The sequence below is a fragment of the Saccostrea echinata genome, unplaced genomic scaffold (genome assembly GCF_033153115.1).
Source record: "Saccostrea echinata isolate AGI-Se365-2 ecotype Australia unplaced genomic scaffold, CSIRO_AGI_Sech_v1 ptg000015l, whole genome shotgun sequence".
Taxonomy (NCBI): Eukaryota; Metazoa; Mollusca; class Bivalvia; order Ostreida; family Ostreidae; genus Saccostrea; species Saccostrea echinata.
The window spans coordinates 13686665-13700685 of NW_026889764.1; the positions used below are offsets into that span (position 1 = coordinate 13686665).

Genomic DNA, 14021 nt, shown 5'->3' on the forward strand with positions numbered 1-14021 from the left:
ATAGTGCGTTTGCTTTAATTCATTTAATTAAATCCCTGAGCTAATGTTTATCTTTTAAGGTAAGTAAGTCCGAAATAGATCTACTCTGCATAGTAGATTGTATTTTCCCATGTCTTTTCAGACAGTTACAAAATGAATATGATATATATATATATATATATATATATATATATATATATATATATATATATATATATATATATATATATATATATATATATATATATATATATATATATTGCTACCTATTGATTAAACTACGGGAAGAAGGCTAAACAAATATGGGAATATAATTCTTCAATTTCTCTTTGAAACACTTCTGATGTCATGCGTACAAGCATTAATTTTGACATATATCCAAGTCAAATCAACGCATTTCAAATGCTATGATTCAATATACTTTTTTGGCAATATTTTTTAAAATACAGTATAAATATTCATTTGTATGAAGAATCACATATTTATTCTAAAAAACAGAAATTGTATTTAAAAAAAATATTTCAAATAAGGTCAATATATTCCATAAGATTTGGCTAATGAAACATACTAATATTCCATCAATATCTTAAATCAGAAATCCGTAACGATGAAACATCTTTACATATCTTGGAACATTGTGTGCATCACAATAAATCATAGACTGAGTCATCTGTTATGTTATGATGTCTCATCCCGAATTTTCTCGTAAGCTCTGGCGACCTGTAGAACTGTGGTTTCATCGAACATTTTGCCCACAATCATCATCCCACACGGAAGCCCCTCACTAAATCCGGCGTTAATGCTGAGGGCAGGGTGTCCTGTGGCGTTGAATGGGGCTGTGTTTCGTAACATTCCTAAAAGTCTTAATGTTTCTAAAATAAAAAATACAAAATTATCATCAAGTTTATGTTGATAGAAGTAATACTGTAACAAGTTTACGGGAACAAATTGAGTTGATTTTGCTGGATATTTGCAAAGTGCAAAACTTAACCTTAAACCATCTAAATTTGAATTTAAATTATAACATTCTTTCATTTACCTGATCTCGTGTAAGTAATCTACTGGTTAAAAATTTTTATGTAACTTGATGCATATATTATTGTTTTTAAAAAGAACTAAAATGGTATTTAAAATGGATCTTCGAAATCCTAATTCTCTCTCTCTCTCTCTCTATTTTTTTTTTTTTACCTCTAACAGAGATATCTGTTGTAGGAAGTTTTATAGGCTTTCCTGGAAGCGTCGGCAGAATCATGACGTCATAATCGTTCAGGATTCTATTATACTCGCTTGTCAAATATTGTATCAGGTTCTGTCCCTTGGCGTAAAATTTGTTTTGATAGTTCCTCTGCATGAACTCAGAAAATATCATAAATATTTTGACCGGTAGGGGGCAGTCAAATGGGCGGAGATTAAAAGCTCCAGCCAAAGCTTCCTGTAATGGAAGGTTGTAGGTTCCTTTCCAGCTATATCCATGACCTTAAACATTAAATTTATTGGATGAGTTTACAATATACGTTATATGTATTACCTGACAAGATGCAATGGTTCTGTATTTATTGCTTGTTTCAAGTTTTATATACTTATTTTTACTACATCTTATATTATATATACTTGTACTTTGATTAACTATACAGAATCTGAATCTTCGAACTCTTGAACTTTGATTACATGTAACTATAGTAAAATCTTTGATATGAGTACTTTAATTTACTTAGTACTTTAATTTACTTAGTAAGTAAAAACTTTGTGTAATGATTTCCTGTGGTAAAGTCTTGTTTACCATAGAAATAATAAGAAACTTTCATGTTTTTACTCTAACATGGATCTTCCTCTGAAATTAACGGTAAATGTGCATGTGTACAATTTACAACTTTATTGAAATGTATAACTCAGTTGTTCTGGAATCTTGTTTTTTTATCCAAGTCATTGAAGAGATAGCCCAGTAATATACAACAAAAGTACATATTAACAGCGATTCTCTGTAACCACTTTTAAAACTTCTTTGCCACGCATGGTCACCGATTTTGATGAAACTTTGCCCATTATTACAACTTGACACCAGAAACATATATCAAATAAAATTTCGTTGCTATGTGTCTTAGTTGCCATGGTAACAGCCAGAAAAGTTAGAAAAATTGAGATTTTCAGCTACTTTGAATCTTTATTAAGCCTTAATAAAGACTAAGAATAACAAACAAACCTTTCTCACAAAAACCTGACACCTTGTTGCCACTTATGCTATAAAGAAACTATTTAGAATTTATCTCTAAGTAAGTGGTAACATTTGGAATACATTTTAGATGCTGAAAAATGCAGAAAAACGCTCAATATTCACCAGTGATAGGCTTTAAATGATCAGACTCAATCAACAACCTAAGAAAAAAGAATAAAAATATTTGACCTTAAGTAATTAGGTATTGGCAATATTATTCTAAAAATAACTTTCATGGTTGCCATGGTAACACAGTGTTACCATGCAAAATGTGTTGCTAAGATTGTGTTAATGCTGCTATCTTCAGGAAAAACAATAAATTTCATGACTGGCACATATTCATCCTTAGGACCTTGCAACACCGACAACATAAGAAAAATTGGGATTAATTGTTACTTTGCAGTGTAACCATGGAAACAATGTACCAGTTGTTTACAAAGGTACGTATCTAAGGAAACAGAATATTTTTCAGATTTTTATGCATATTTTTTCGGCATATTTCCATAGCAACGCTCTATTTAAAGAATTGAATTTGAATTTTTTGAAATGTGAAAATTAGGGTCACATGAACATCTTTAAAAATTGATCATTATTTGTATAGAAATATGCTTTTTAAAAAGATAGGATTAGATTTAAACATTAAGAGAGTAAATTTAAAATCCCTTCTTGGAATTAAATCATGGCAACCATTGCCAATCTGTAAGAATATCATATTTCTTCCTTGGTATATGTTACAAGGATCTTTTGTCTATTATTTGCTTGCAGTTCAACCTATAATTTTTATTATTCTTAAGTGTATGATTTTATAAAATTAAATGAGCAAAATTATTACTTTTGAATACTTTGTTTCCATTGTAACGTATGTAATAGTTGATTTACCAAACATGTTTATCATGCATTTAAGACATCAGGCCTTCAACTTTCAGAAACTATCATTGCCACTTGTTTGCTTTGATGCAAACGTTAACTGTGGGATTCTGAACATGTTGAAAAATGCCATTTTTCAAACTTTAGGACATGTTGCCATGGTAACCATGACACGTAGCAACCAATTTCTGCTTGATTTGAGTTAAAGGTATCAAAGACTTTTATCATAGAGAGTTTGGAGAAATTCAGAGACAATGCGTGCCACAGCTCCTATATAAATGTTCAAGTCGTTACAGAGAATGCCTCTTAAAGTATCTACAATTGACTGCTTTCCCATCCACAACTGTGAGTAAATTAAAGGGAAAAATTGACGTTCAATAGATAATAATTATCTTTAAGAATCATTTTTAAAATTATTTTAGAAACCACTGTGTCGCGTATACTAGTATTGTAGTGCCCATTAAAAAAATAAGAAAACGTACCATTTCCTTTCATCAATGTTTGATATGCCCCTTCAATATTAACTGGCGTCCAAATGGCCACACCTGTATGTTCAAACAGAGAGCATTTTGTAATTGAAAAAAGAGGGTTGTGCAAAACCTAAGTACACTCTATAAAGAAGTAACATTTCTTTCATTGCTGCAATGACTGGAATGTTTGGAGCAATATAATTTTGAATAAGCAATTCATTTATTCAACTACGGATTTTTCCATTTGCCCGATCATGACAAGGAGCACACGGCGGATGTGACCGGTCGACAGGGGATGCTTACTCCCCAATGTCACCTGATCCCATCTTTGATGCTTTTTAGAGGTCCGTGTTTGCTCTGCTCTTGATTTGCAGTAATATTGATTTAATGGACTTTAGGCTTGATTACTGTTCGTTATCTCCATATTCTTTCATTCTACAGACCCTAAAACGTGCTACTACACCTCAGAAACGAACCGTACCGTACCGTGCAAGAAGCGTACCGTACCGTACACAAAACGAACCGTGCCGTGCAAGAAGCGTACCGTACCGTGCACAAAGCGAACCGTACCGTACACAAAACGAACCGTTCCGTACAAGAAGCGTACCGTACCGTGCACAAAGCGAACCGTACCGTTCATGAATAATTTTTGAAATAATTATGCAAGCCACGCCCCGATCTTACGGTGACCTATTACAGGAAGTAATTTTTTTTATTATTTCTTTCGACGCAGCGCCCCTTAAAGAAGGATGGAAAATAACTTAGATATTCAAAATATTATTATTTAGTACCATGCATCTTGACTTACATCTGTTAATATAAGGAAACTACTCAAAACTAATTACGACTTCAAAACAACTCGACAGAGTGTGAGGCGATTCCTTATTCGCTATGCATGATCGGGTTGTGCTTGACTAACTTTTTTTCATATTAAATGCAGCATCGTAATATTTTCGTGTACAATTTATAATAAATAAAAGTGAATTAAGTACTTTATCGTTTATTTCTATAGCTTTACTCTACCCTATTCTTGTCTCTATGGACGTTCTCGGAAACCAAGACAAATTGAAAAATGTATTAGGATTCTGTGCTATTTTCCGAAATCAAGCCCTTAGTTTCATTTTTTATTCATGTAAGTAATAGTTTTAGGGAGAAATGATTACAAAAAAAAAAAAAAAAAAAAAAAAAAAAAAATTACGAAACTAAATTGTCAATTTGAAACCGGACATGTTCAAATGTAAACGCCTCTCAATCAATAGAAAAAAATAAAAGCGATGTATGTGTTGGTTTACACTCTTCTGACCAACCTAAGATGTTATCGCCAATATAACATACTGTCAAAAGGTTCGATCGCCACATTTTCGCATAGAATTTTCAGTTTAATACACGTAATCAAAAAAAAAAAAAAAAAAAAAAAAAAAAAAAAATGGATATATGTCAGAATTAATTTTTATTTAAAGTATTTTCCCATTTCATTTGCTTTATTCACTGAAACCTGCAGGTAAAATATGTTACCTGGAATTTACACGTAAAGACGTCTTTCCATACTTTCGTTATTTACTCTAAAACATTTGAAAATTTCGAACAAGTATTGTCACCACACGTGCACAGGTAAAAACTTAAACTGTGTATATTGAACCGTATCTAATCCCGTTAGTCCAAATATGCCTACATTCACACTTGTATCAACAGTTTGCTGTCTTATACAGTAAGTCTACAACAATGAACCCACCAGTTTTAATCAGCAGATAAGTAGGATTTCATGTGCAGACAGTTTTTTTTCTAGATCTTCAATACAAAAGTTTGAGTTTGACAAGGAAACAAAGGGGGGGGGGGGGGGGGGTAGCACCCGGCATGGGCAAGTTATTCATTTTCAAAGTTTTCAAGGACATACATGGCTGCATATTATTTATCTTCTAGGTAATTAAAAACGGACTATTTATTTCTAACATTTTGACATATTATTTATTTCGGAAATCTTTCTTTGCAGTCAATATATATTAATATACATTTATACATTGTAGATGGAATTGAAGCTGTCTTAACCGTTTTCTCGATTGTAACTTCCCTTTAAAAAGCATTTTTACACATTGATGGAAAACTTATATAAAAAGGAAAACAATTACGCGCACAAAAATTAAGTTATTTTTTGCACTTATTGTGTGCACTTCTACCGATTACTTTTCAATGTATTTTTCCTAGTGAGCCAAACACCTAAGCAATCTATGTAAAAAAAATAATGAAATAAAATTCCTCACAAATTAATATGAAAACAATAACTTATTTTTTAATTGTTTCTTTGATCATTCGGTCAAGAGAAATTTTTTTTTTTTTTTTTTTTTTTTTTTTTTAATAAAGCAACAGCGGCAAGAATGTAAAAAGAATGGTAGACGAAATGGGAGCATGAGGGATTTATAAAATAAAACTCATTTGTTTAAAACTGTGATAAGTGAATATTTAAACTAATAATTGTATTCAATTAGGAAAATTGAAAGGAAATAAAAAATATATGTACGATTATTCTTAAAAAAATTACAGAAAGGCCTTTATGGCGACGCAACCAAAATATTTTTTTCATCCTTGTTATGCAGTGTTTGTTGATATGTTCGATCTATTTCAAAGTTATTGAACCATAAGGAGATGGTGTAAAAAAATAAAAATAACTAGACAGCTAAAATTATTAATTTCAAAAATTGAAAGTAGTTCGAATACAGAAAGTAAATTAAAAAAGATACAGTTAATAAGACGACTAGTTACATGTAATAACGAAAACACAGCTGTAAAAAGGAAATATTTATAACAGCTTTGACTAATTAAAAACAACTTATTAAAAATGCTTGCGATACCGTCCTTCCATTTATATAAAATAAAGAAATTATAATAAAGAAATAAACGACTTCATGAAGTAGCCAATCATAAACTAAAGCGTACAGGCTCCGCCCACTTAATTTACATACCGTTCACCAAAGCGTACCGTTCACAAAACGAACCGTTCCGTGCACAAAGCGAACCGTACCGTACACAAAACAAACCGTTCCGTACAAGAAGCGTACCGTACCGTGCACAAAGCGAACCGTACCGTTCACAAAGCGTACCGTTCCGTGCAAGAAACGTACCGAACCGTACACAAAGCGAAACGAACCGAACCGTGCAAGTGGTGTAGTAGCACGTTTTAGGGTCTGTATATTTCTTTTGATAAAAAAAAAAGAATGATAAAAAGCATATAATAAATTTCTGTTCTCCCTTTATATAAAAAATAAAGAATAACCTAATTTAACTTATTAATTTATAAAAGAGTTATTAAACAACACAAAAAGATACCTCGACATTTCAAACGGGAGCAGAAGGCAGGATTATATTGATTTGTTGAGGGAGGATTGAGCATTAAATAAATTCCTACCATCTTTATGAATGGGTAAAGAAACTTCTGTGACTTCAGCCCCAGCTTCTCTCAGTCTATAAGCCGCCTCACTCACGATTTTTGCTACATCCTCCTCTGCTCCTTCAAAACCTTCCTTGAGAATGGCTACCTTCTTTCCCTTTATCTCATTGTTAACCTTTTATATATATATATATATATATATATATATATATATATATATATATATATATATATATATATATATATATATATATATATATATATATATATATATATATATATATATTCTTTTTTAGAAATAAATTTTAAGAAAATTGCGTTCAAATTTACATATATTTTATTTTTTCCGACTAACCGATTACAGATTTTCTAACCGATTACCATCGTTCCAACCGAGTAATCGGTTAACCGGTTGCAAATTGCCATCCCTAATATATATATATATATATATATATATATATATATATATATATATATATATATATATATATATATATATATATATATATATATATATATATATATATATATATATATATATATTACAGTATTTTTTTTAACTGCCCTCGTATATCTACGAATATACAGTATATACCTTAATTTATAGATTTGGATGAAAATTTACATTTCAATGAAAATCCCTTACTGCAACACTAGCAATAGTATTGGGCATTTGCATAACCCAGTGAGAACATTACCAGTTCTGAATATGGAGGAACTGATATAGTTGGAAACTGTCGTGGATCGTTACCGTTGTCATATCCAGCAATCGCCTGTAAAAATTAAATTATGTTAACAAGGTTTTGAGGATAATGTCATACAATAATATATATTATATTACTGGTCTTATTTTCGCTGAAGGTAAATTACTGTACCTCTAACAGAATTGCACAGTCCTTCACTGTCCTGGCCATTGGCCCCGCGTGGTCAATAGTGATTTCCATTGGTATTATACCGGTATAAGGAACTAACCCAAAGGTCGGTTTTAATCCAACAATTCCACACCAACTTGACGGGATCCGAATAGATCCGCCTTGGTCCCCTCCAATCGCTACATCAACAATATTTCTGGCAACCTAACTCGATGGGAAGTATTTGTGTCAGCACCGTTATGCCAACAGATCTTGTTCTGTTGAACAATGCAAATGTATTTCTAAAAGAAACTAATACAGCTTTGTGTACTAGTGTTTATAGGTCGAGATTGTAACTGATAAGCTGTTTATTTACCAGAGAAGCTGAACCTGAGCTGGATCCACCCGCAGACCGCGTTTGATCATAGGGGTTTCCTACTGGTCCATATGATGTCGTGAAACTACTTCCGGAGAAACACATATCCTCACATACAGATTTACCGACTATTCGTCCACCTGAAGTAGTAAAAAAGAAAGTTCAATTTCACAAATTCATTGCGATCTGTTTCATAAGTTTGCGTATAAAAGTTCAAACGTAAGAAATCCCACCTGCAGAAGCGTCTTTTGCTTTCTTATAAAAAATAATGGTGATTGATAGGCAAAATTGGAAAAAAAAGTTGTAGAATAGTGAGAAAAAAATAACCTCCTGTCATAAAGGAAGAATAGTGACCTAGCTATGAGCAATGGATAACATTCCTGAAAAAGCAATTTGAAAAAAAAAAAAAACACCATATGCGTAATCTTTATACGAAAACATCGCACTGTCAAAAGTATGCAAAATTGTCGACCGTAACACTATTTGTTTTACCATACCCAACAATAGGCACCTGACGTTACATTATTTTTTTCTTATCTCAAAGAATATACTATTAACACCCAAACTTGTGATTTTTTACGGAGGAGGTTACATATTTGAAAAAAAAAGAAATTCAAGTGCCTGTGTTCCTAACGTATACTATTTGTAACTTTTTGGAATATTTCTACAATATCTTAGCTTCTCTCTCTCTCTCTCTCTCTCTCTCTCTCTCTCTCTCTCTCTCTCCATATACCTGCATCCAGTATCCGTGTCACAATTGTTGCATCTCTGTCGGGTACAAACCCCTCCAGTAATTTACTTCCGTTCATCATGGGAACCCCTGCTACACACACATTGTCTTTGATTGCTACAGTTTTCCCCGACAGAAGTCCTCTCTCGGCTCCTTTAATGTCACAACGGTAATACCTTGTCGATATTTAACAAAACATTTAGAAATGTTAATTGCACAATATTTCATATGTAACTGGAACTCATCATAACATATTGTAAAAGAAAAAACGAAGACTATATATTAGAATTTTGCTAGGAATACAGTAGATTCACCAAGATTTGTCCTCGGTTTCCCTGTAACCCGGAGTCCTTGGGTATTTGACGGTTGGGGTGGGTGGAACGAGTTCATAAACCTTCTGGTAAGCTTTGGAAATACCCCCACAAAAATCTACATTGAGAAAATGATCTTTCAGCGTATTGCTAATTAATTAAAGTTCAAGGTGTTAAGAGATTTTGACCCGATTACTTTTACCATTACTGTGTCTACATCAAAATCTTAGACTAACTCAAAGAATGCTAAAAGAACCGGGTTTGGTCATTTCATTTACATTCAGGATCATTAAAAATTGCGAAGTACATACTGCATATAATTTGAGAAGTACATTATCATTATGTTTTCATGTTTTAAAAGCTAGAATCTGATTGGTTTAGATGCATTTAAAAAAAAATTACTTCAATTTTCACTTATTTTTTTTTTCACTTGTACTGTAGAAACAATAATTGGACAATTCACATCAAATATGAGTTATTTCCTTTAGAATATTAATATAATATATTAAGAAAATTTTAAAAAGAAAATGAATAGTGATTTAGCTAGTAAATAACAAAGGAGATTTGAACTTTATTGAACTACTAGAGTAATTGATGGCTGCAAAAATACGCTCATAAGCACGTGCATTTTTACAGCCAACGAGTGACAATATTCACCATTATAAGTTCAATAACTTCGTTATCGGGGACCCAGGTTCGATTCCTGTTCACTGCGCCTTGTCAAACCTAAGACGTAAATATAGGTAGTGACTGTTCATTCACCAAGCGCCCGGCATTAGAAGTGGAAGTCAGGGTTTTTCGGATGAGACCTTAAAAACCTAGGTCCCGTGTCACGATAGGCGTTGGCACGATAAAGGACCCTCACTGCTCAATGTCTCTGAATGCCGAGTAAAGGTTCTGAATTTGAAGCATTTTACCAGCAAATGGTGACATCTCTATTTGAGTGAAAAATTCTCGAATGGGACGTAAAACAACATACAATCAATCAATCAATCAATCACAGTCATTACTCTTTAAATTCAGAGACATTTTTGTGAGCATTTTCAATTACTTAATTAACTGTTGATTTTCAGAACCTAAGGATCGGACAACCTTAAGAAATCGAGTTAGGTACCTTGTGGAAAAAATCGGAGGGGTGTCCTGTACATCTGGTTTTGAGACTGACATTCCTATTATTAACAAATATTACATTTCATATTTCCAATATATATGTTTATCTCTTATCATTCAGAAGTTAGTGATTGGCCAAGACAGCAATTCGACTGAGTTAACATGGTTACCGAGAAAGACTGATTTATGTATATCAAAAAAGGAAAAATGCTTATTTACGGTTATTACCTTTTAATATTTTTAGATATCCATGTGTGCTATTTATCTATATTTACATGTAACTGTTTCATTTATTTCTGATAAGTTAAAATAAATTTCAATTATTAAAAAGTAGAGACAGGAATTGCTGTATGTATAATTATATATATACCGTGAACTGCGCTGGTTTCCTCTGTTGTGAGTTTCAGTCTGAGATCCTCAGCAATTGTTTTGACGTCATCCTCTGATAGCCGAACTATTGCCGGACTCTTCTGAAGTTCTATAAATAACACCATTTAAGGGAGCCGACTGGGGTTTTATTGTGTGAAAACTACTATAGAGAAACTCTTTAATTTTATACCATATGTACCTTACATTGACTTCGATATACAGGCCAAGTTTAGTGAAAATCTACCATCTGGTTATTTTTAGGGACCATCTCAAAATACAGTACATTTATATAGGATTATATAGGAAAATACCATTTTTTCGCACTTTAGAGCAAATTATACAAATGCTACTACAGACTTTTTGCTCATATTATATTATTTGATGGGTAATACTTTATTGTAAATTTTGTGCAAGAAACACAAAATTCTACCGTCTGGTTTCTAGAGGGAACATCTCAAAATGTCAAAATTCTTGATAATTTCCTCTTTTTATGGAGTACAACAAAACATGACAGATACCACAGATTTACATTAAAAAAATAATAAAAATGATTGATAGATTCTCAATTTCTTATGTTTAAAATTTCAAGAGCATGTATTTTGTACTCTTTATTTTATGGCATTATTAAGGACATTGGCAAGGTTCCTGGTTATTGTATAGAATTTTTCAAGAACTTTTGAGTAGGTTTAAATGTACTAAACAGGCTATATTCTGGATCGTTTTACCTACCAATCCATCATTCTTTTTTAGATTTTGTCAAATTAGTGTTTTCACAATTCTTAATGCATTTCCTATGTAAAATGTTGATAAAAGGGACCTACATAATTTTTCACCATAATATTTCTTCAAAACCCATTTATTTCATACAGCTTTTGTATTATATACATTATTGTATCTTCATTTCCTATGACTTCTAGATATTTTGGCTAAAAATGTATATTTAGAAACAAGACATGGATATACCGGCACCGATCATTATTTTTGAGTTGCGTCCCTTTACAGCTAAAATTGGTCAAGAGACTGGTTGATTGTTTTATCATGTAATTGACTGAATTGAAACACATTGTCATAAAAATATTGTCATGGATTTATTTTTAACTTTTATTCGTAGTTACTAAATGCCGATTCCTTCACATGACCTAAGAACTGTTCTCAGTCGGCATGGTCGACCTACCTTTCAGTATATGTCACATCTTTGCCCTTTCCAGCACACTGAGCATAACTATGGTAAATAATGACCTGTTGGCTCTTTGTCCCTGAATACAATGTACAACAAAGCCATTACAGCTTTTCTTTCTTGCTGTATAGATGATTCTACCCGTTGAAGGAGGTACACGTGCTTATGTTTACCTCTGTGAAATACGCTTTATTGGTTTTCACCGCTTAGAGAATTCTACACGGGAGATCACTCTCAATCACTATTTTATAAGCGAAAAAACCCATGTATTAAACCTTTTTTCTCCGGAAAACCCTGACTTGCCAATGTCCTTAATGACCCTGCTTAAAGAACTTCGGTTATTCATAACGTCAAAAACTCACTATTACGACGTATATCTACCCATCATTTAAAAAATCGTTTAAAAAATCAGTTATTTAAAAACGTAATTAGATTTTTAAACCCGAGATTTCCTAAATTTGTTAATTTTTATAAATTATGTAAAAATGATTGCTTTAAAAGAGTAAATACGCTTTATTTTACTATGCTGCGCGAAGTATTGCGCAATTAAAACCCCAGTCGGCCCCCTTAAATGATTTATTTTTACCACGTCAAAATTAAACTGTGACTTTCTTATGCTATATATATGGCAAACAACATGGAAAATTTATTTCGCTCTCCTAGTCTTAAATCAAGCTTTTGTAATATCCTTCCTGTACACCTAGTGCAGAGGAACGGTATCACAAAACCTTTAGATTGTGAAGAAGCTGTGCAATAAACTTACCTTTTTTTTCTTTGACCGACATTATTTATAAATGATAGTAGGCAGTCATGCGCAGGTCCCTACACGCTTTATAATTTAAATCTCCACGAGTACCGTGGTCTTTTGCAATCGGTGTTGGACATTTATTTAACGAAAGATATTTAAGACTTTATAGACGATTTAGAAATAAGATGCGGACATTTTAGCGCAAAATTCACTAAAATATATACATATATTTTTTTTATCCAGTCCCCTGCCCACCAACAGGGAGACAGGAATAGGATTTTGAATGAGAATGGTCTGGGAAGAACTTTTAGTTTGAATACGGGCTTTGCCAAAAATCTTTAAGAAACAGGTTCTGGTGTATGTATTCCATCATTTCTACCCTGTTTTCATGTATTTCCCTATATGAATATGGGTTGAGTTTTGTTTTTACCTGTGCCATTGACAGCTCCGTTAGAGTTGGTAAGTTAGTAATTAATTGATCAATATTTGCTGACTTTACATTGATTCTTTACAAAGAATTAAATTTACTTGAGACAAAAAACCACTAAAATTAATGCCCAAATGAATTTTTCCAGGTACCTAATTTTTCTTCCGCTAAAATGTCCACTCCGGCACACCTTCTGCAATTCGGCTAAAATGTCCTTTGCCCTTTCAGTTACGGCAGTTACCGAGAAAATAATTTCCGAACTTTTATAACATACTTAGTATTATATGGCATGTCCATATATCTTTTCCATTTGTATTCTATAATTTTTTATTTGTAACTATTACATAATTTTCCATTTGTATTCTATAATTTTCCATTTGGATTCTATAAATTTCCATTTTTTTTGTATAATTTTTAATACAAATGCAAAATTATTCAATACAAATGGAGAATAATAGAATAGAAATAAAAACCATAAAATACAAATAAAAAATTATACAATAAAAATGGAGAACTATACAATGCAAATAAAAAATTAACAATACAAATGGAAAAATACAGAATACAAATAAAAAATTAACAATACAAAATGGTAAAATATAGAATACAAATAAAAATTTTACAATGCAAAATTAATGAAAAATTATAGAATACAAATGAAAAATTTCACAATGCAAATGAAATATTATAGAATACAAATGGAAAATTTTACAATACAAATGTAAAATTATACAATACAAATAGAAAATTGACGTCACAATAGCCGTATCACCTTCCAGCTGATACAGATCCTGCAGGGCTGATAGTATTTATTTTACACCCGTTGTAGTTAACACCTAAAAAGTTCTTGTGATAAATTTAATAGACTTTTTTTGGTTCACATTATCTTAGTTTAAATAAATGTGACTGTCCTTTGATATAATAAAATAGTGTATGATTATTTATTTATATTATCTCAAGTAAATGCGTGCTGTATGTTATAATTAAGTATGTAATAAACATAATAATACAT

General features: G+C 31.8%; 1 protein-coding gene across 1 annotated transcript in view; it reads right to left on the minus strand.

Moving 5' to 3' along the window:
* Window positions 1-557: 557 nt before the first annotated feature.
* Window positions 558-14021, minus strand: part of LOC133187644 (amidase-like) — a 144254-nt gene continuing 130790 nt past the window's right edge. The window contains exons 3-12 of the mRNA XM_061323060.1: window positions 10659-10766; window positions 9182-9296; window positions 8871-9043; window positions 8138-8277; window positions 7786-7986; window positions 7609-7683; window positions 6929-7085; window positions 3541-3603; window positions 1168-1455; window positions 558-851 (exon numbers count right to left, since the gene is read on the minus strand). Of these exons, the coding sequence (XP_061179044.1) occupies window positions 658-851; window positions 1168-1455; window positions 3541-3603; window positions 6929-7085; window positions 7609-7683; window positions 7786-7986; window positions 8138-8277; window positions 8871-9043; window positions 9182-9296; window positions 10659-10766 (1514 nt within the window). The 3' untranslated portion in view covers window positions 558-657. The remainder of the gene's footprint in view (window positions 852-1167; window positions 1456-3540; window positions 3604-6928; window positions 7086-7608; window positions 7684-7785; window positions 7987-8137; window positions 8278-8870; window positions 9044-9181; window positions 9297-10658; window positions 10767-14021) is intronic.